Genomic DNA, 23,132 nt, shown 5'->3' with positions numbered 1-23,132 from the left:
TTAGGATAAGCCTCCCCTTCCAGGTGCAGCTAATGCTTCCTCTTTTCAGAGGGCTGGTACCAATGGGTGCTGTTCTCAGCTGGGAACACATCTTCCCAGCAAAGGCCAGAGCCTCACAGCAGAAATGCTTTTTGTCCTCTCCATTCCTGGGAGGCAGGAGGCATTAATCTCTTCCTGAATGTGCTTTTAGTTGTTGTTTCCCAGAAGCAGATCAGATTTACTCTTTTTAATGCAATCTGCACTCTGAATCACTCTGAGAGTAAATGGTACTCACTACCTCCATGTTGAAACATTAGAGCTTATAAAATGTAGTAAGGAACCAAAGCGGGGTATTAAATACACAGATGCTTAATTAGGAGCATTAAATAGAGTTATATTTTTTATATTGAGCTAGTTTAAATATTGTATATTGATGCACTTGAGAACAGATGTGCCTAGATAATTATTGCATATAGAAATAGTAATAAAAATACCTTTTACATAGCTTGAAGATTATTTTATGAATTTCATAAATGAACAAACAGGAAAGATGGAAAAACAGATCATGAAAAAAGTCCTTTCTCAGAAATCTACATATTTCTAAGATTTTTCTTAGGTTTTTCCAATTTTTCCATACAGAAGTTCTGGATTCCTTAATGAATTTTAATAGTTACAGTTGAAAAATGGTGAGGGCAATCAGATCAGTTCTATCTTCAAGAGAAAGAATTATTATTTATTTGAACACAGTTCCTATTTCACCCTTCCTATTACTACAGACATATTCCCTAAATAATTATGAGCACTGTACTGATGTATATGTAATCCATCTCCAAGTCAGTAAATACAATGTCCTCAAATTACAAAGAGATAATTAAATTCTCTAAAGAACACTGGTATTTGAACAAAGTCACAAAATAGACCTGGAAATGCAGACCTATTTCTCTTACTCACTCAACTGCCAGCTTACAGAGCTGCAGTAGGATGCACAGTCTGGTGTGGTCTGGAAAACTTGAAGTTGCATTTTACCCCTGCTGTTGAAACAGGCTCTATCCTCGTGCAACTGTTAGTACTCGCAAATGCCAAAAAGATCTTCAAAATATTAAATGTGACAATCCTGAAGTTCAAAAGCTTTGAAACAGAATCAGCATATAAATTTGTAACAGGAATAATATCTATTCCTATTAGCTAATAGCTATAGTGTGTTTTCTTCTGTTTGCACAACACTCAGAATATATTTACTGAGTAGATTACACTTTTCTAAACAGGTGCATTTTCCCACTTGCTAGAAAGCCATGTCCAAACATAATCTGTGCTGTCATAAACCATCAATTTCCTAGTGTCAGCCTAGAAAACATTACCAGTGAAGAAACAAGGTTCAACTCAACTTCCATCCCTCCACTTTATATTCCCTTAGGATTCTTGCTGCAATACTTCTCAGGCCATACATAATTTTTGCTTCAAAAAGCAGCACCCATTCCTTTTATAAGCCATCTGCTCAGCGTGTTAGCAAAATCCATGCACCAGCTTCCCAGCAGCACCAACACCTGCTAACAGGGGATGGTGTTTCAGGCAGATATTGCCAGCCTGTCACAGCTTCTTATCTCCTCTCTCTCTAATCTTCAGAGCACTGTCTGGGATTATCTCCTGGAAATCAAATGCCCAGCAAGATGGCTTGTTACTTTTTTATGTATCAGCAAACATGCACTTGATTGAGTTCATTAGTGCTGTAAACATCTTTTATTATACAGATCAATGTGAATTTACAAGCTGTAGCAGTATGTTATTGACATAATGTAGCATTTCATATACAATAACTTTTTATAGTCCTCAACACTCCAAATATGCTCTGGGTGAAACTCAGTACTGATGTAAGCAGATACCACAACACCAAGGCTATCCACAGACTACAGTCAATTATCCTCAAGCATAATGAGGTTCCTTTGGTTCAGACATGATTTTGAACAGCTTTAAGATAGGAACACTTCTATTTTTAGCCACACAAAATATCATTTTGGAGCATCTGTATCTGTTTGGTAATCAGAGCTTGGAGGTTCTTTTTCAAATATCTTCAAGTTTCCATCTGCTCTTTGCCTCTGTTTAAGAAAGGAAGTCCCAGAATTTCAGGATTTTGGAGAAACATTTCCTTTTGTTGAGCAGCCATAGAGAAAGAAATTATTCTCCTGTATGAAGACTGTAAGATGAAATGAGGCATAAGTTGAAGGAAAATGGAAACGTTTATCTGTTGGTCAACTAAGTTACTATGGTCATCCAGGAAATAAAACCAGTTTTTGTAAATATTTACAAACTGGGGCAAGTTCATATAATGTTACTAAATACTTATGCTATTGCTGGCATGCAGGCCCAAGTAGAAAGAGGGGTGTGAGCTGCTCCTCCTTTGCAGTTGGACATAGTAATGAAATATTTTTTTTAAGCAATATGGTCAAATATGAGGAAAGTTGGCATGGGACTTCCACCCCAGCAAAGTTGTGCTTTTTCCAATGCATGTCCTTTCACAGTGTAAAAGTTCTCAGTATCTGTTCAATCCATACCTTGCCAGATATAAGTGGAAATTCTATATAAGTTTGTTGACATAAGTCTGAAGTGATTGGCTCATTACTTTCATGTAACAGCTAACAAATATTTAACCCCTCTGTTTATCATTTTTAATGGCAAAACATATTGCAAATGGTAACTTTTTCACCATTATTTGAATTTCACTAGTACTTTTAATTGCTTTCTAAAATGAATTTTTTTAAAAATCATATCATCAAAAAAGTCATATCAAAAAAGGTAAGTGGAGTTGTCATTTTTGTATAGTCAAAGTACTCTTTCTCATATACTTCTTTCATTACGTATAAATATTTAAACAGTATATATTTATGTCACAACAGAAAGCAATATAGAAAACAAGAAAAAAAGCTGCTGCCAGAAAACATGTTTATTTTTTCCATATATCACAAATTAAAACAGACTATAAAAGCATGAAGCATTCAAAAAGAAACATGCAAAAAAAGTCTGTGCAAAAATCTATGTCTGCTCATATAGGTAAGGCTACACTGGATATGTCTGTCCCCAGATGACCTCGTTTTTCCTCAAGGTCCCCAGCTTTCTGAAGACCACACGTTGTTCCACTGATGTTTACAGGGGTTGTCTAGGCAACCAGATAAAACAGAAATTTAAAGGGGCCTGCCCTGTCTGTGCTGTAGGCTCCAAATTCACATCAAGGAAAGGAGCCCTGCTTGTGGAGAAACACAGCCTGGGCCAGGAGAATCCTCCAAATTTTAGCCAATCCTTTCCTACAACTGCTTGCTGTAGCAAAGAAACAAAAGACTACTACAATTAGACTTACACAGACATGGTGAGTTTTGATTCAGACTATGGATTGTAATTTTTTTTTACTATAATAGATAATATTAACATAATGTGCATTTCCTTATGATCTCATTGGATTTTTATGTCCAAGAAGTGACAGTGGCAACATTATTGAGTGACTATGATTAGTTATTTCAATTATGGTAGAAAACAGAGACCCCATTCAAAATTAGTCCCCCATTGTGATGCAGCTGTACAAACATTTATTAAAAGACTGTGTCTGGACCAGAAGTCTGCAAATTACTGCACTTGGAGTCATCAGGGAAAAGACAGCAGCACACATGGAACACATAGGGGCAGGGATGAACCTGGACTGTGTGTGTATTGCAGATTGTAACAAAATCACAGTTTCTCCTAATTAAAGCAACACTTTTTCTCTCCAAATGAGATAGGCTACCATCTCCCATTATCTTTCTTAAAAGACTATATTGCATATTTTCCTGTTGCATGAGGCAAGTTCTACAATTCTTCTATAATTATTTTATCTGTTCTCTCCTGCACATGTATGTGCTCCAGTTGTCCTGCCTTCATTTTCTTCTCTCTGCCATTTTCAAACATTCTCTTCTGTCATGCAGCCCAGCCTTTCTCTTCCCTCCTTCCTTGAAATCCCAGCTGCCATGGAAATCCTTCTCTCCAACACCACTGGAACTCTCAGAAGCCTTTTACTTCTAACTGTATAACCCTAAAATTTGTGGATGAAAAAGCCCTCTCTAACTGGTAAGTATTGATATTGATTGTGTTATTAATATTTGCATGTTAAAGGATTCATATACAAACCATTTAGCTCCCCCTTCAAACAGACAATAAATTGAAAAAAATATTCCTCCCTTGTCATCCAGAGGGAAAATGAACTTTAAACCTGGATTTAACATTTCTAAGAAATTATAGGAATCAGTTATTTACCCAAGGACCATTTCTAACATGTCTTTTGTGCCTATTCAATATACTATCCTGTGCTAACTTTGAGGAATGGATATGGCCAATTATGCTCTTGTCTCTTCAGTAAATTGGTGCAATGTTATTGCAGAAATGAAAAAGAGGATGCAATCCTTGAGATAGCTTAGTAACAGGCACAAAACTAGAAAACACAGCCAGGCCCAGTGTTGGAGGTAACATCCTGATGTCATCGATGGCAAAACTTCATTTGACTATGAAGAAATCAAGATTTCATTTGAGACTTCACAGAAATAGTTTCTCATCAGTAATGGCTTCTATGGCCTTTGCTCCTGCTTGTGTGTGCCCAGGGGATCAGAAATCTAGTTTGTCTTCTCAGTAATGATGAGGAAAGGCCCTGACTGATTTAAACATGTCTTCATTTTTGTTCAACACTGTCAGTAAAAATTAAGATGTAACGTACCAAATATTTGGAGGAGGCAAGGGATGCCAAACACCACCAAACTGTGCTGCTGAATTCCATTGGTTTTGTGAACTCTTACAAAATAACAGTTCTGGTAGTAAATCTGCAGTACAGTGAAGGGAAAGACCAAGTAAATGGAATAGAGTGGCAAACAAAACTAACAGAGGCCAAAATGGATTGGAAAGAAGGAAAAGCAGAGTGTGAAAACAGAGGCATATAAAGTCTTTGGAGGATAGAAAAGAATATTTTTTGGGAGGAATGGAAATATAATTTATTTTAGCAGTATAAAAAATTAAAACTAGGAGGGACAAAGAATATCTGATTAAATCAGACTAACTTTTACTGTGATAAAGTAGATGGAAGGGAAGATTTCTGAGGAGAAATATCAAAGGGCAAGCTTTGATATCTAGCTGCTTCAAGTGATGCACACATATAATACCATCACCTCTGAGTTAAAATGTTGCACCTGAGCATAAGAAATAAATGCAGATGTTATCCCCAAGACAGATTTCTGTACATCCTCTGTTAGAGACATTGACTGATTCATTTTACCTGAAGTTATTTGAAAGGAATTACAGCATTGGAAATGAGAAATGCTTGAGGATAATTTTTATATGTAGACATTTATTGGCTAATATATTACTTGGGGATGCATCTACTCTTTGCACAAAAAGAATGGAGTTCTTTCTTGTAAATGTGATGGTTAAAATCATAATACCAATTTAAAAGCCCTGTCTGTCACATTCCTGTGCAAAAACTGTACTGCACATGGTTACCATCTTTTAAAATCAATTTGAAAAATAAAAGCTTCACTGGAAGCATTACATTTATTTCAACTATTATTAGAAAATTACCTCTATGTTTCAGATGTGAAACTGAGTTTAGAGAAAATCTGGCTTGGGCTAAATGCAAATAGAAGTTAAAGTTCTCTGTTTCATGTGATTAAAACAATGCTTGAAAACACTCAACTTCTCTTTCTTGGTGAATCAGCCATACATCTATCAAATATACAGAACATCTTCTGATATCAAAGTATAGTCTGACAATGGCTTCTCAGGCTCTGGAGTTGAGGGGAAAAAACTTTTACATTGACATTTGCATTACAACCACTTGAAACAACCACTTCTTCTTTGTGCTAATGAGAATTAATAAGTTCTTCTTGGCATGCACTGTAGATATTTCTCCTTTTAGCTTTGTGAGTCAAAGACAAACAAAAAGAAATCCAAAAATAGTAAATAAACTTTTAATCCAGTTTTGGCTGCTTTTTTCTATATGGAAAGTGGCTAAATTTTACTCTTTTTTTCTTGCATGGATTTTTTTTTTCAATAGATTCACCCCTGTGAATATGATATTATTATTGGTTTTGTTTAGTACTTCTCCTAATGGTCTAAATATTCTTTTAGCAATTTAGCTTCCTGGCTTGTAAGTGTAAGGAAAAGACACTGCAGGCACCTGACTGAAGAACCTTTGCTGAAACCCTCTGAGCCTGGAATAACCACTCATTCGTGGCACTAGCAATATAAAAAAATATTAAAAAAAATAAAAGACACTGAGAAGAAATTAAAGCATTTAAAGGCTCAAACTCTGGAAATAGCAGAAACTACTGGAAAAGAAGGCAAGAACCCTTCAGTGTACATCTGGAAACAGTAAGTGTTATTTAAAAGCAAGTCTATCAGAAGCAGGTTTTCCGTCTGAAAATAGCAAGTGCTGATGCATTTGGCATATTTAACACTTCTCTGCAATCTAAGAAAAGGAGGATATTCATGAAGCTGGTACAAAAAATGAGAAGTATTGCATTCTAAATAAAAATGAAGCATATTAAAGTGATATGCTTTGGTCCTGGATGTTTAGAAGTGTATTTTACTTTATAATATTGGGATGACAGGATTATAAGATTATATTTACTATATAAGATTGGGGTGCTAGAAGTGTATGATAAAGTGTGGCATTACCTTGCCATAGGCTAAGATCTATTGAAGATTTTTAGATTAAAAAAAAAAATCTAAAGCCCTTCCAACTTTAAAAAGCCACTGGTTTTCAACAGAAAGTGGAGCAAATAATACAGAAATAGACTCTTGGGAGAAGCAGGCTCCAGCTGAGGCAATTTAGAATCTGCCAAGAAAATAGTACTTGAATATTCAAGTGTTGGACTGGACTGTACTTTGGAACCTTAGATATTACCAAGAGCTGAAAATACCATAAGACAGAGATATCAGAGGCAGAAAAACACCCTGAGCTGGAATTCCTGAGCAAGGAATAACAACACAAATAAAGCAGATGGAAGACTCTGAACATTAAGCAAAACCTTGTATTTGTCTTCCAGGTGCCAGGGGTCTGAACCATGAAGAAACTGCATGTTGCTACCTTGGGTGATGGTTTTCTGTAGAATAAAAACACTTGCAGCAAAAGATTATGTGTGCTGAAGAAATAAGAAACATAAGAGCAAATAGGACATATTACCTTCATTAGGCATATATGCACAGCTCCTAGTATTTCTAGGAACTGTGCTGTAACTCTGAAATAAAAGCAGCAAGTTGTAGAAATATAAAGGGGTAAAAATACAGGTTTATGAAAGTGATTTTTTCTATTGAAAAATGTGCTTCTAGAAATTAAAAAAAAACAAACAAAAAAAACAAAAACAAACACAAACAAACAAAAAACAAAACAAACAAAAAACCAGGAAAACCATCTTGGACAGTTTTCCTATTTTTGGATGGCACTACTAAAGATATTACAGCAGAAAAGCTGATTATGCATTAAGAACTTTTCCAGCTAGACTTCTTTAGCCAATACAGTAATATGTGACAGAGGGACACAATTTACAGGACATACATTTGAGCAGAATACAGTGAAGCCTAGATTTAGATGTGAGACTACTAGCTCCTCATCATTCCTCACTTTTGGGTGCAGAGTATGTAGGAAAGCTTGCTAAACTGTTTGAACTTTCCCAGCTGGAATTTAAATGACCTTCAGGTAACCTAGCATATTTCACTTCCAAAGTGAGTTATGCTAAACTGAATTAAGGTCATTTTTAATTCTGAGGAAAAATAGATACTGAGGCATTTAATATAGCTTAGTTTACTTTAAACTAACAGTTGTAATTAACTTAGAGATCTCTGTAGAAAAAACCTAAAAAGATAAATGAAAAACACCACTGTTTTTGTTTTTTGTTTTTAATCTTCTCAATTCTGTAGAAGATGATTCAGAGTCTTAATATACAGTAAGAACAAACAGTATAATATTGATCACCTCTCAATTATGGTAAACATAAGTAATTAAGGATGCTATCCTGAAAGTGGCTTACTATATAGTTTTTTAAACAGCTTTGCATTTTTTAATAACTTTGACTACACAAGTAGTATTTCTATTCAAATCTGTAGGAGTAAACTAGAATCAAATATCAGACAAGTATACCATCAGCTCTGACTTTTGTTTCATTCCTGCTATAGTTCACGTGCAACAGTAAAAATATGTTGCTAAACTACTAAAAATACAAGAGAAAATGTGATATTTTTTTTGTTTACCTTCCTCTACTCAATATGTACATAATCAACTTATATGGAATAATCTGCAGAACAATTATAAGCAACTGGAAAAAAGTGCTGCTTGGCTGATAGCAAGAAACTACACCCACTGCCAAATGATCATAAGAGATAAAGGCCAAGAACTGAGCAGCTGGACTTGCCCATTAAGGCAGTCTGTAGCTTATCTCTTAAAAAAACATGTCTGTTGTGCAGGACATTGACCTCAACACAGCACCTGTCATCTCCTGTGGTGAATTATTATGTAGCCAATATCCATAGAAAATTTGATCAAATGCTCTCTTCTAGGGGCTAATACTGACAGCAAAAATATAGAACCTTTTTTGTTAAATTAGGTCTAAAACATCAAAAAAAAAACCCTCACCTTGCAGCTTTATGGCTGTTGAGAGGCTTGTGATGAACCATAGTTAAAAATCAGTAAGGGAATATATAAACTCTTCTGTTTACATGGGGGTTTTTTGACCAGTGGCTATCTTGGGAAATATTTGAGAAACATCTAATGCCAAGAAGGAAAGGGTAGCAGTGGTGAAGTATTAGCTGCTGGTGGAAACTTCCTTTGGAGCTTTTTGCTTTAAGTCTACCTAGTCACACTGAAGGAAGCCCAAGTTGCCCTTAGTTAAGACCCCTTCCAAAATAAAATGTCCCTCAAAATTGTAACATCATTGGTGTGACGAACACCTTCCTGAGGCTCCAGATTCCTTTTGGATTCACAGTTGAAAAGCATCAAAGAACATTTTTCAGGACATCTGAAACTGGCAGAGCAAGTTCGTGGCCAAGTTGCTTTAGTTTCATAGTGGATTCAGGGCCTGGCAATCTCAGATATTATAGAAATATGATGTAAGTCCTTTCACTTCTCTCTGAGTGGGTGGGTCCTCAACTGGAATGAATTTGGCATCAGTGGATTAAGCCTTCCCTGCAGAAGGATGTAGTTTATTGCTGTCTGTATAGCTAGTACAGGGAGCAGGGGAAATTGCTGTACTCCTGCTTTCATCCTTTCCCTTAGCACATCTACATCACATAATTGATATATTCTTGGCAGGTCTGAAATTATGCTGCAGTGATGAATATTCCTGTTTCTGGGTCAGAAGCTGTAAAATTTGGAAAATATCTTCCATATTCACAAAGAAATACATATGCTTCTTAGCACGTTAGCAACCTGCTAGAAAAGCATCCCACACTGGCAGAACAGGGGTTAGCTGAGAGCAGGAAATGTGCCAGTAGCCTGGAACAACCCAAAAGGAAAACAAAGAGTTAAATGCCAAATATATCATTCTGTTTAGGAGAGAGAAGGAGGCTGCCAGAGGTATTCATAGATGCTGGAATGTGGGATTTTGGGAAAAGCAGTTTAATTTGGTATTCAAAGCCCGAAGTTTACAGGCACTGCTGCAATTGTAAGGCCAGCTGGCCACAGAAAGAGAACCCCAACTAAGGCAGGTACATGGTCACAGCTCAAGCAGAGCCTACACCCTCAGGCTAAGGATGATCAGTATGCATGGGCTGAACCATCAATCTGTCTATGCCAACCCCTTGCAATGCAGGCACACCTCAAATCTGAGAGAAGAAAATGAAGATGTGTAATGATTTAAATTTAGTGACTTGTTTCAAATGTGTATTGAAAACAACTGCTGTAGTTGCTACAGCAATGCCACTATCTCACCTAGAAATCAGAATGATAATGAAGTGAAAGGATATGTGGCTCCAGAAGTAATTACCATATGAACAGGTGATTTCTGCTAAAAACACCTGAGAGTCTTTAATCTAGAAAAAATTTATTTTTTTTGTCCTGAAATGACCCTCTCATTTTAGCTCTAAGTCTATGTAGGGAAAAATATGTGAGTTTCATGAGGGAACTATACATCTGATACAGAGCTTTAGACTTTATCAGAGTGAAGGATTGGTCTTGCTAGGATATTCCTAGCTGATAGTTCCCAAGAAATATGTTAAAAAATGGATGAAAACCTGCTGAGAGTCACTGAAACAACATCATCAAATCCATACTGCTAAAACTGCTGACTTGACTTTCTTAGAGTATATTTTTTAAAATCTCATATAGATCAGCAAAACAAATGAAATTTGAATTTTCAGATTGGGCCTTTAGTGAAATATATTAACGTACACAAACAGAACATTTTTCATATTTGCATTACTTTATTTTTTAACCAATTGTGTGGACAGAAAGAAGGCAAACTACTTGTAAATAAGCAGTGATATGAGGTATTTCAGCATAAAAGGATTTTATACAAGAAAATTAAGGAAACTAAAGATTAGGACTGTAATAAGAGTTGACAGTCTGAATGCTGATTGTATACACATAATATCTATAATCATTGGTATGTTTTGCAATTAGTCAATGGCTATTAACTTGTTAATACAGCATAAGATGTGTGAGTAGTGTGAATGTGAATACAAACATCCATCTCTAACTCTTTATTTCTGTTATCTTTGCTTACACATGTAATGCTACAACCATGGATATAGTTAATTTAATATTTCACAGCACTGTTGAATTATATTTGTTAGGTTTCTGATAAAGAGGGTATTTGGGTAAAAACATTTATGCAAATCCATCAGTGCTGCATGTGCATTAAGAGCATGTAGTTATTTGAGAACCAGTGTCATTGTGTTGGTGCGCACACACACACACAGACACACATATATATACATATATATGGTCTGGACATGTATATGTAGGATTTTGCTGGAGTACATGCAAAGACCAGCTGATCCTTGTTCACCAAGACCCAAAGGGCAGTAATGTCTATTGGACCTTGGTGGATTCCCACATATGCAGCCTTTGCAGCATAATTTGCTAGCGAAGGGATGAGCTGTAATGTCAGGAATATGCTAAAGATGCTGCAGCAAACCTCATTTGTTAGTGATGCCACTGCTGTCTTCTCAAGGATATCAAAATGCCTGTCAGCACCTGGATGAAAATCAGCTGACTCAGACTCAATCTGGCCAAAATGAAAATTATGGTGGCTGGTGCAAGGAAAATATTTCAAACTGGGATAAGATCTTTACCTGAGATATAATTTTCAGATATTTATTTAAATACTACAGCACCTCAGAGTTCTATTTTTTGTCATTGTATGAATGATCGAGAGGACAGATGGCAAAAGTACCCTCTCCTTTTCCCATGCCTAAGTTCTCCTGGTGCAGATCCAGCCATTGCAATCTACATGCCATTCCTCAGCAAAGGGAGTTACTGATAACTTGCTGAACCTCTTTTTAAGTGCATAAAGAATATTTGGCAAAATGAGACAGCCCTCTTCAATAGTAGCTGCTTCACTGCCCTCAGTGGTTTGCAGGTTATTTCCTCATGATGTTTGAGTCTTGTTTCTATCTTCAAAGCAATAGAGACCTGGCTTCCTCAGAGGCAGCTTCTTTAATCATAGAAACACAGGTACTCCCCTGAAGTAAGCAGTACTATACACATCAGGATAATGCAAGGGAAAAGGTGAAGAAAATCAGGAGAAAGTCCCTTAAACCAAAAAGTTCATTGATCAAACCTCAACTTACAAAACATCAAGATAATTCAGGTAAGTGTTCTCAAAACTTTGCAGCCATATAACCCAGGCAGCTTGTACAGCTGTCAAGGTAGACAACACACTGGCTAGATCTGCCCAGTGCTCCCATACACTGTATCCACTGCACAGGCCTAGGAAACTGGGAATTACCTAGAAGTGTCTTCTTTAATGTGCATTAGTGTATGTGTATAAAATCCTGTCTTGTAGTAAGGTAATTCAGTATTAGGCTGTGACAGCATGTGCTTTACCAGCAGGTACCCCACAGTGCTGGGAGAGGATTTTGATAACCCCAGAGAAGGATGGTAGCCAGAACAATTCCTGCAGCCTTGGGGAGAGAATGCTGCCAGGAGAGGCTGGGTATCACATACATTGTCCTGGCAAAATATATGCAATTTGTGATCTGTAAGATTAGCACTTCTGCTCTCCACTCTCTCCACTTTAAAGCATGTAAAATAGAGCCTTTTTTTGATAAGCATTTCCTTCCAGAGCTAAAACACTCAAAGTGTTTCACATGATAAATATATAAAGAGAGCTATCATCAACTTGAAAGTCACAATACCGCTAGAAAATGTGTAGCTGTAGCTATTTATGATGGGTGGCAGCAAAAGGGGGGGAGGAAAAAAAAAAAACTCTTTCCTGGCAGCCCGCTTACTTTCTACGTTTTTTTTTTTCCTATAGTCTGGTGAGCCGTGTAAAAACAGTCACTGAACAGGCGGCAAGTGCGAGTTTCCTCCCGTCGGCCGCCGGGGTGCAGGCCCTGGCGGGTGTCCTCGGGGATGCTCAGGGGCGCGGGGCAGGCGCAGCCGCAGGGCCGCGGCCCGCGCGGCCTCCCGGGGTCACCTTGGGCTGAGCGGCCTCGCCCCCGCTTCGGCCGCGGCCCCGCGGGCGGGCCGGGCCGGGCCTGCCCTCCGGCAGCGGGGGCGCTCCGGGGCCGCGGCCCGCCAGCCCGGGGGTGCGGAGAGTGCCGAGACTCCGCGGGCGACGGTCGCGGGCACCCGCCGCCCCCGCCTGCCCGAGCCGCTACCGGGCGGGGGGTGCCGCCCCGGGCTCCCCCAGTCCCTGCCCCGGGCCAGCCCCCGCCCGAGGCGGCGGCAGCGGCCCGGCCGTGGTCGGCTGCGCCCCCGCGGGCGGCGCAGCGGGAGGAGGCGCCGCCCCGGCCGTCATTTCCGCCGAGTGCGGGGCGGGGGAGGGGGCAGAGCGCTCGCCTCCTCCTCCGCGGCGGCCGGAGACACAGAGACCCAGAGCGGGGCCAGGGCAGCTCCGCCGCCGCTGCCGCCGCCGCGCCCGCGGGCCGCGCCGCCCCGCCAGCCGAGCCCGGCCCGGCCCCCGCCCGGCATCCCTCCCGCCCCCCGCCCCGGCCCGGCCATGGGGAACGCAGCCACCGCCAAGAAGGGCAACGAGATCGAGAGCGGTGAGTGAGGGGGACGCGCCGCCGCCGCCGCCTCCGCCCGGCTCTGCTCCCGGAGGAGGGCTCGGGGCCGGGCCTGGCGCGCCCGCCCCGCGTCGCCGCCGCCGCAGGCCTCGGGCCGAGCCCTCCGCCCCTACAGGCCCGGCCGCGGCCTGCGCGGCGTCGCGGGGAGTTCGCCCGACCCCAGCCCCGCCGCGGGGCTCAGCGGGCTCTCGGGAAAGCAGCGGGACAAACCCGCCCGCGGCCGCCGGGCCGAGGCCGCCGCCGGGCCGCGCGTGCGGCTGTCCCGCAGCAGGTGTCCGTCCCCGGTGGAGGAGGAGCTGGCGGCGGGGCCGCGGTGTCGGCGGGCAGGTGTCGGCGCCTCCGCCAGCCTTCATCCTCGCCCCGGCCCGCTCGCTTTCCCCACCCCCGAACACACCCTGCCGGCGGGGGAGGCCTCCCGCCCGCCGCGCTCCGTCTGCGGCGGGAGGGTTTTTATCCCGCTGCGGGGAATGTAGGTCAGAAACTCCCGTGCTCGCCCGGATCGTGCAGCCCCGGTGACCCCGCGGCCGTGCCCGCGCCCCGCGGCGCAGCCCCAGCCCCGCGGCGTGTTTACATCGCTCGGGAGCGCGCTGGGAGAGCCTTCGGTACAGCGTTGCTTTCCTGAGCCCTGAGTAAAATGGAAGACAAAAGCATTGATGTGAACTCGTCATGGCAGGGAGCTTTCTGCTGGTGTTTCTGTTCGTTTGTTTGCTTTGTTTTTGTTATTTTGTTGGGTTTTTTTTTTCCTCTGAGTATTTCAGCATAACTTTCAACAATATAAAGCCGATTCATTTGTTGGGGAGAAAACCCTAGACTTTATTTTTTTGCATGTTGACTTACTTACTTTGTTTCTTCTGAAAAACTTTGGGTATGTTTGTGATGGATAAGAGTAAAGACAAGATGTAGCGAGCAGGCAGTTGTGCAAGCTCAGTGTTGTGACAACAATACCCTTTGTTACTGGAAAATCCTAGGGCATTGAAATGGAAATAACTTTAAACGTCGAAGTTGGGGGGTTGTTTGTTTGGTTTTGTTTTTTTTTTAGTTTTGGTGGGGGTTTTTTTGTTATTTTGGGATTGTTGTTGTTGTTGTTTTTTAGGGTTTTCTTAGTGTGTGTACTTTTTGTGTATTTACTATTGAGGTCTGGGGTAGAAGCAGGTAACCCGATTTGCATAGGCCGGGCCCTGCCCACACAGCATTCCTCTGGCTTCCCAGGGATCTGCAGTGGGTGCTTCCAGCTGTGGGAGCAGGGGCTCTGGCTGACCTACCCAGTTCTGATTGTTGGTTTCACCTTGCAGTTCTTGTGTCTCAGCTCACTTTTACTGTAGACTTCACAATCCAAATCCTTTATGAGTATTTGACCGCTATTGTTTAGTGGTTTTATTTTTTTACTTGAGTGCATTAATTTTGATGGGAAGTATTTTAGCTTAACTATAAAGATAAGTATGGAGAGAGTGGATTGTTTGAAGTACTTCAGATGACAAAACACTGCATTTTGTACTTCATGGTAACTGTACTGCTATTAGTTTGTGCAATTAAATAACACTACAACACACAGTGTTTACTTTCATTTTAATGAATTCTCATATTACAAAATAGATATATCGTAATTTTTTAGGTTGCAGGAGTTTCCTTCAGAACCTCTCTCTCACTTTGTTAGTGTTTAAAAATGAAATGCTGCTAGAGTCATCAAGCTCAGATGTTTAATTACTCAGTATATTTAGCAGCAAAATTCTGTAATGATACAACTCCTGTAACTAGGAGAAAAAATTGGTCATCATTGACATACTGCTGGGAAAGACCAGGATTCACTTACCATGGAAGATTGATAAGATATGACTATTATACAATTAATTAATTATTAGAGACAACATTTGGTTTACTATCAGTGAATGTTGATTGTCATCTATTCATATGATACATGGCAACCAAAAACTAAAGAAATATAAAATGAGATTGAGCGTTAATATTTCTGAATTATTTATTTGCATTGTTGAACCAGTTTTCTAGTTTTGCACATTAAGTGTCCTCAAAAGCATGTATCCCAGACTACAGGACACTGAAAATGAAGCTGTTTGAAGGGCCAACAGAAGAATATCCAGCTTAGAATTCTAAAGGTGATGTTATGCCTTGATTCATGCATAGAGCTTATGGAATTGTGTGGATCAAGGGCATGTTAAGGTCCCTGGAAGAACAATGAAGGGTAACGCAGCTTCCCCTGATAACTACACTTACTAGTTCATGAAGTGTAATTTGAGACCTCTTGCAGTGTCTGTGGCCAGCACAGTAAATGCTGTTCACCCAGCTATGGCCCTTACATCCCTCTCATTTATTGTAGCTTTCCATTTATAGTCAAATGTCTTTAGTACTTGTTACTTCACTTAGGCAATGAAGTGGAATAAAACCATGAGTTATGTGAACACCAGCAGCAGATGAGAGGAAATGTTTTGGAGTATTCCTGGGCTGAAGTTGCAGGTGAATGAAATCTGAGTGGTGGTGGTGGTTTCTTAAGCTTGGTCACCACCAGAGTGAATGGGGCTTGTGTAGCAGAGAGGACAAGATACATTGTGTGCACAGAAGCTGGAAAGGAAAGCTTCAATGGAATCTGTTGGGGGTTATTTCTGCTGTTATTTCTGCTGTTCCACGTTCTCATAAGATACATTGGGTTTTGACTTGGAGGACCAAAACTAAAAGTTGTCCTTTGGTAACGAGAAGCGTCAGGGTTCTGGCTCTATTTTTAACTTTGTTTTAGATGTTTTCATGGTTTTCCACAGCAACCTACAAATTCTGAGGGCCTTTTAGAATAGTAATATAAGTGTCTTTCGTTTGAAATCTACAGAAAGACAATTATGAGTTGCCATAAAATTTACTCTGATTCCTCATCCTAATATTCATTTAATTATTCTCTTCGTTATTTGTTAGTTTTTTTCAGCTGCTCCATTTACAGTAGTTGAGAACTTTTGCAACCTAGAAGTTAAAAATATCAATATGTAGTAAATTTCATTTTTTAGAAAAGGCCACAGGGAGTCCTCCTTAACTTGTTGCAACTAATGTGGGAAAATATTAGCTTTATTATTATTCATTATCTTGGAATAATTTGTGGAAGTAGCATGAAACATAACTACAACACATCTGAGTTTTAAATAAGGTCACATAACTTTTTAGTTCAGCAAGTGAATCTGTTGCTTTCAAAATCATTATTCATTTTCAACAAAACAGGAAGGTTTTAACTGTACTAGAACTGCTTTCTAAACTAGAATGTATGTCAGTTCTGGAAAACTATATACTTTGTAGAAAGTTTTGTGTGTGTTTTACTTCAGATAACACAATAATACAGATTTTTTTTAAAGTAATTATGATGTACAGCTCTGAATGATTTGACCTATTAAATATGCAACAGAATGTCATATATGATAGCAAGAGATTTGGCTATAAATTAATAGTAATCCCACTTTTAGTTTTGTTTGTGGTTTTTGTTGGGTTATTTTGTTTCCCCCATTGCCCATTCCCCTTTTCCCCTCACAGATTCAAGAGTAGTTAGGTGTGATATTGTCTGTTTCTGTGTAACCACCAGACTGGCTGAGAGACCAGGTGATTACAATACACTCTTAGGGACTGAAAGATTTGCAAATTTTCTCTTCTTCCAATAGATCTTGATGGCATGGGCTTGGCTTCTGCATTTTATTTGCTGGGATTCAGATGGTCTTTGCTGCTTTTTTTGTGGCAGTATGTGGTAGCAAATTGCTCTTAAAATGTATTTTAAAGGGAAACTATACATGATTTTTAAAGCATAATTCTGCACATGTATCTTCTTACCTGGTAGTCAGACCTCTGGTTCTATTAATCCAGCATGATTTTACGAACTTTGACTTCTGTGGTCTTTAAATAGCCAAGTACAGCATGTGTGATGTGTATTCTGCATGTGAGTTTTGTGTTCATTCACTCCCACTTTTCCTCGAAGTGTTCCCTACTGTATCTTCAGTATGACAGACTTCCCATTATACTCAATTCTTTGCTTTTGAACTCTTATAATTTGTAGAAAGTTTAAGTAGTGCTCCTTTGAAGTGTGCTTGACAGGAAGATGCAGCCTTCTACCTTTTCTTTTTCCAGTAGATTTTAACCTCCTCTGGGTACATTTCTTAAAAACTGAGGGTGGTTTTTTTTCATATTTTTCATGTGTATTCCCTGCTGGGTCATTCTGTTGCATTTTCTTGCTGAAGACCAAAAGAGACCACAATTGTATTTCTTGTTAAGACTAGATGAGGCAAGGCTTTATTTATCACTGCTGACCTTGGTTAAATTAAAATTGGTGAAGTAAAGGTGAAAAGCTCTGTATCCATTGCTATCCCAAGGTAGCTGATTCCTTGTCACTTTTCCAGAGGCTCTTGCTTGAGTGTTTTTGATCAGAGATTGTCTTTTTTCTTTTGCTCATTATGTTTAGCACTCCAGTTTTGAAATGGGTATCTTTTGGAGCCTTGTTCTTGGATCAGAATATCAGCTAAAATATGTATTGTATAAAGAGTAATTAAAAATGTATATTGGAGTGATGCTGGAATGGTCTGCATGAATAACATCTTTGAACAATGTATGTAATGCTTCTTTCCCACTATGTTGGGGCTGTATCATCTGTTAATCAGGTAGGTTTCAGCAATAAGAAAATAAGAAATAGTTGTAATTACTTGCTGAAGAAATACCTGAAAATCCCTCTGCTGTAATCACCAATGTAAGACTACCAGTATGCATCGTGTGAAGAGAGGTACCATCTGAAAATTCTGCTTTAATTAAAAACAAAATGCTTATTTACAGCTTGGACTAGCAAAGAGAGAGGTTATCACTCATTAAAGATAGCCACGTGGTAGCATAACAAAAGGTCAGAAGGGCCTCCAAGTGATAAATTGATTTGTATTTAGCTGTTGTGGTTAGGCCTCTATTACAGGCTCAGACTACTTTAGAGAAAGAGTATTTTTAAATTACTTGGCATTCCCTCCTTGCTGGGTTTGTTTAGTGTTTGTTCATCTACCCATCCACATTTGTAGAAGTGACATAATCAAAAATAATATCTTGAATAATGCTGGGAGTGCTCATATTCTTTCAAGTCACTTTGTTCCTTAGCCTAATTAGGGCTGTGCTGTGCTGCAAAAATGAAGCCTCTCATTGATAGAGAGAGCAGAATGTAGGGATGCAGCAGTGCAGGTTATGGTATGGAGTGGAGGGCACTGCTCTGTTCCACACCAGGCTGGCAGGGAGTCCTCTCCAGACAGTGAAAGTTCTCCTGGAGCTGACACATCCCTCCTTTGGACAAAGCTTTTTTGGAAAGGCTTTTGGACAGCTGTCAGGTTTTGTGGTTTGCCTGCATCCTTTCTAGACATCATAAGGGACTTGTTTGTCCAGATGCTTTTTTTTTTTTTCTAAACTACAGCAGTTGGTTTAATAAAGAATATTGTTTCTGCTATACAGCAGGTGAGTTCCAGATCACATCTGATCTAGAACTGGATCTAAACTGGTTCGTTTTGTTTTATTTAATCAGTGCTTCTAGCATTGAAACTTGCAAAGTTTTCAGTGTTAGGAACCTTGAGTCAGTGGGGATTTTCCTTATAAACTTGTGGAATTTAGGGCTAGAACTTGGTAAAAAGTCTACCCTGCACTGCTGCTCTCAAGCTTTGTCTTTGTTTCAGGTGCAAGGTGCTATTTCATAAGCATTTCTTTCATTTGCAGTTCTGCTTTTCTGTCCCCTGCTACTTGCTTTTCTGCCACTGTGCCCTCAAGTGTGCTGGAGTAACTATTTATGAGACAACAAGGTGAACTGAATTTGAGATTGATCTAGCTTAAAAATAACCCTACAGAAAAGGGAAAGCAGAAGGGACTTTAGTTACCTGTATTTAGCTTCCTGATGCAGTTCACTGCAGCCACTCAAGCAGTTGTACCAGTGCAGGTGGGATGTGGCACAGAGAAGAGAGTGGATAGCAGGCACTAAATAGGAGCTGCCTGACCTACTGCTGCTGCCAAGAAGAGAGCTGTGGTTTCAGGCTGTACTGTGAGTATTTCCCTACCATAAGCAGTTTCTCCGCTGTGAGGTAGAAGTGCTTCCTGGGAAATGGGAAAGAGAACAAAGTAGCAGTGGAGCTCTGAGGAGGTAATTGAAGTGAGGAGTATGTTGTCTTAGAGTTGCAAAACTAGAAGATAAAATCACTTTGTTTCCGATTTTTTTTTTTAACCTTCCCCTTCAATGGTTGGAAAGGATTTAGACACATTTAATTTCTTTTTGTTATCCTGGTGTTCAGGAGGGCTAGTCATGAGCAAGTACCTCATTTTGTTTGTGCAAACATACCTTCTTCTCTGAAACTCTTTTGGGAAATGAGGTAAATGCTGACAGGAAGTGAAGGTGAGACTGTTAGTTTGTGTGGCAGGAGAATTGGGATGCAGCAGTTTAGAGGGTCTGCTCTGCAGAGAGCTAAAGGGAGCTCCTGCCCTGCCTGTGGTGTTGGGATCTGCAGCAGTGAGCAGGAGTCTCTTCAGGGCTCATTTGAGCCTCTCTTTGGCATCTCCCCTGCTCTTTCTTCCACATCTCAGCAGAATCACATCCGCTCAGAGTAAGGTTTCACAAAACAGCTGAGCCCATCTGGTGACTTGCACTGTTGAAAAGTCAGGTTTTATTCCTAGACCCTTCACAAGTCAGGACTCAAGTGTTACTCCAATCCATTGTTAAGGTATTTTACATAGTCAGAAAACAATGCAGGTTTTATCTCTTTGGGTTATCCATAATTATTTTTGCACACCAAATCAATTCACTGAGGTGTCAGACAGCAAAAGGCAGATTCAAAGGAAGCATTGAAAGCACCATTGGCGATGAAATGCTCAGGTGGCAAGAAAAAGGAGTCTTTATTTTTTAGCATTGAGCTCTTTAAGATCTCACTCTGCCAACTACTTGAAAAAATATTACTCCAAACTACCACTTTATCATCTGCATTTGTTTATATTTATAAGAAATTCAAGACTTCAAGTTTTTTGCTGAGAGATGTTAGCACCTATCAGTTGGACATCTAGAGCTATATGGAGGTAGAGAAAAATAGAGGAAAACATTGCTTGCTTTTATCTCTACGCTTGTCATATGGATCTTTAAGACAATAGTATTTTAGAAAAGGATTCTTTATTTTTCTGTTTAAGATTTTCATTTTGTATCTATTTGTTTGTTTTGTTTGGTTGTTTTTTGTTTTTTTCCAATTTGCTATTCAGAGGAAGAAACGTAATGAAGTTTTTATTTCTTCCATTAAATTACCTTCTGCTTTTCCCTGACCAGAAGGAAAAGGTGTTTGCTGGCTTCTGGTAGAATGAGTTCTGGTATGTATTCCTTGTTAGAGGTGTAGTAAGGGTTAGGCTAACTTCTTAGCATTATGTTATGCAGTAAAGGTGTGGAAACACCTTGGTGTTTGTTTTGTCTGGGTTTTTAAAGCCACAGTTTTTGTGACTTCTGAATAAACAACCAGTACACTGACATGTCATGTGTCTGTAGTTTTGAGCAATAATTGTGGTTTTAGAAATACTTCTCAGTAAATCAAGGAGGCATATAAATACACTCTGCATGTAAGAGCTAAATGGGTGTCCAGATTCTGAGAAAGCAAAAATCTTTTCTATGGCATAGCTGATCTTTACCAGAGAAAGCCTGATGAGCATTTTGAGCCAAATCTTCCCCTTAGGAAGGGCTTGGAGAGGTGCTGTTGTACTTGCACTGACCTTTTTTCTTTAGAGAGATTCAGTATTTCTGCAATAGACTAACTGTAAAGTAGCAAGATATCTTACCTGTGTGTCCTTTAAAATGTTGCTAGCTGAGTGAATATATAAACTGCTTAGTGCTTTGTAAATGTTGTTGTTAGTTTGTTGTTCCTCTGCCTCTTGTTAACTTGTATCCTTTTGCTAAAATACTGTAATATTTAAACAGAGGACCTCAGGAACTTTTTGTTTCTTTTGTTTCACTCAGGTTAAGCTGCTTCCAGGAAGTATGTGCTCATTAACATACTGCACTTGCTGCTAGCACTTGTCTGTAAACCCACAGACAACCACAGCTGCCATGTGGCTCAAGAAATTAAAACAAAGGAAAGTGCATTTTTGGCAAGAAGGTGGAAACTTGAAAGATAGAAAAGACTGTTACTTTGCCTGTGCCCAGAAACAGTTTGCTTTTCCCTCTCACAAAATGACATAATTAAGGGTGTATGTACTCTGCTACTTCAGTAGTTGCATTGTTATAGTGATTAAGGTTAGTTTTGATTACTATAACATTAGTCAGTTTGAAATTCTTTGTCTTGTAGCAAGCAGCAGTAACAGTTTTATTGTGTATGTAAATTCTGATTGTTAAGCATATGATAATCTAGCCTTACTTTGCACAGGGCAAAATTGTGATTTAACGGCACCAAATTCTATCATTAGATAAAGTTTTTAATGCAAATTATATCTACATTCAAGCATTTTATTAATTACTCCATAGATTATTGTGGAGGATGGAGGTTTTGATCAGGGTTTCTCATTGAGAAACAGGGTAGGTGGTGAGAGAGAGAAAGAGCATAGCTAAAATCATGCCAAGCCCATTTGAAAGATCATGGTATTTCCCTCTAACAGCTATGATGAATGAAGATATGTTTTCATTAACTTGTTGAGGACTATTTTATATTGGGCAGCTTTGAAAAATTCAATGCCCCAGTTGTATGTTTGTTCCTTGTGAAGACTTGTGTAGTGAGGAGCACACCCTGCAACTCCCAGCACTGGTCCTCTGCTTTGGGAACTGTGGGTTAAGCATTCTAAAGCAGTACAGTGCAACAGTGCATCATGTGTTCAAGCTGAATTCTCTCCATTGGCTGCAAAATCTACATTGCAGTGGTATTTGTGTAGTGAACTGAACTTCAGAGAGAAATTAGGTGCTAGATTTGTAGCTTAGTATAATGGCTTGTATGAATAACAAATAGCAAAACAAGCAAGTTTTGAAATTTGTTTAAGTGTACAGCAGCTTCATGGGATGTGGAATTGCCTGGAGATTGAAGGTGTGTAGTGCTTTGTAGTGGTTCTTAGGGTGTTTCCTGGTTCTTTTGCAAATTAGCAATTTCTTTTTCCCTTGAATTTCTTGAGGACGACTGATCAGATGCAAAACTGATACTAAAAAAATTAGCCTGCTTTTCATACAGATGACACTAATACCTAATAAAGTTCAGTTTCTATCTAAATTTGGTCTATTGTTATGACCTGCTTTCTTCCAAAAAGATTGCTCTTTTGATACTACCTACCTCATAATCCAACTGCTTAATATTCAAATTCAGAAGTTATTTCATTTGCATATTAACTTTGGGTTTTTATATTGAACTCCAAGGTAGGACATTGTTGAACTTTAGAGAATGTGTTCAGAGTTTGGGGTTCTTCAATTTCAATTAGCAATTTTTGTTTTTAAGCAATACTTACTAGCATGTGTTGGTGATGAACATCAAACACCTTGCATCTCAGGTGAACACTCAGGAAAAGGTTGGCAAGGATGGAATGATGTTCATGTGAAGAATTACTATGTAATTGCTATGTAAGTGACATCTCTTATCTAGAATAGCTTGAAGGCATGATCTGGAAAACTGCATGGCATGGGGAGTGAGGAATGTCCTATGCTTGCTTTTTCTTGCTTTTTTTAAAGGAACTGCTTTGAGTCATTGCTTCTATTGGCTTTTTCTTTAGGAACAGATATCAATTTATTCCTTACAAAACATTAGAGCTCTCCTTGAGAATGAGAAACTACAGAAAATGAGGATGGAGAAAAAAACAGGCAACAGCTGGTAAAAGAAGGAAAGTGAGTAGAGAAATGTAAAAACAGGGAGACGAAGGGAGCTCTGAGCAGAATATGGTTTGGGTCTTGTCCACATACTCCCATCCCAGAAAAGGGAGCTGATGCATGCTGGCCAGAG

General features: G+C 39.6%; 1 protein-coding gene across 2 annotated transcripts in view; it reads left to right on the top strand.

Moving 5' to 3' along the window:
• The window catches only part of PRKACB (protein kinase cAMP-activated catalytic subunit beta), an 81,035-nt gene that overhangs the window by 2,296 nt on the left and 55,607 nt on the right, over positions 1–23,132 (top strand). Inside the window, exons 2-3 of one of the 2 annotated variants that reach the window (XM_071436411.1) lie at positions 3,927–4,068; positions 6,112–6,354. In XM_071436411.1, the coding sequence (XP_071292512.1) occupies position 6,354 (1 nt within the window). In that variant the 5' untranslated portion in view covers positions 3,927–4,068; positions 6,112–6,353. Of the gene's footprint in view, positions 1–3,926; positions 4,069–6,111; positions 6,355–12,490; positions 13,189–23,132 lie in introns of those variants that run through there. The other variant, XM_071436408.1, reaches the window with a different exon arrangement.

Source organism: Agelaius tricolor, unplaced genomic scaffold, assembly GCF_023055355.1.
Source record: "Agelaius tricolor isolate 1412-34295 unplaced genomic scaffold, bAgeTri1.0.p SCAF_11, whole genome shotgun sequence".
In the NCBI taxonomy this organism is placed as follows: domain Eukaryota; kingdom Metazoa; phylum Chordata; class Aves; order Passeriformes; family Icteridae; genus Agelaius; species Agelaius tricolor.
The sequence above is the reverse complement of the archived record's forward strand: the minus strand, read 5'-3'. Positions and strand labels throughout refer to the sequence as shown.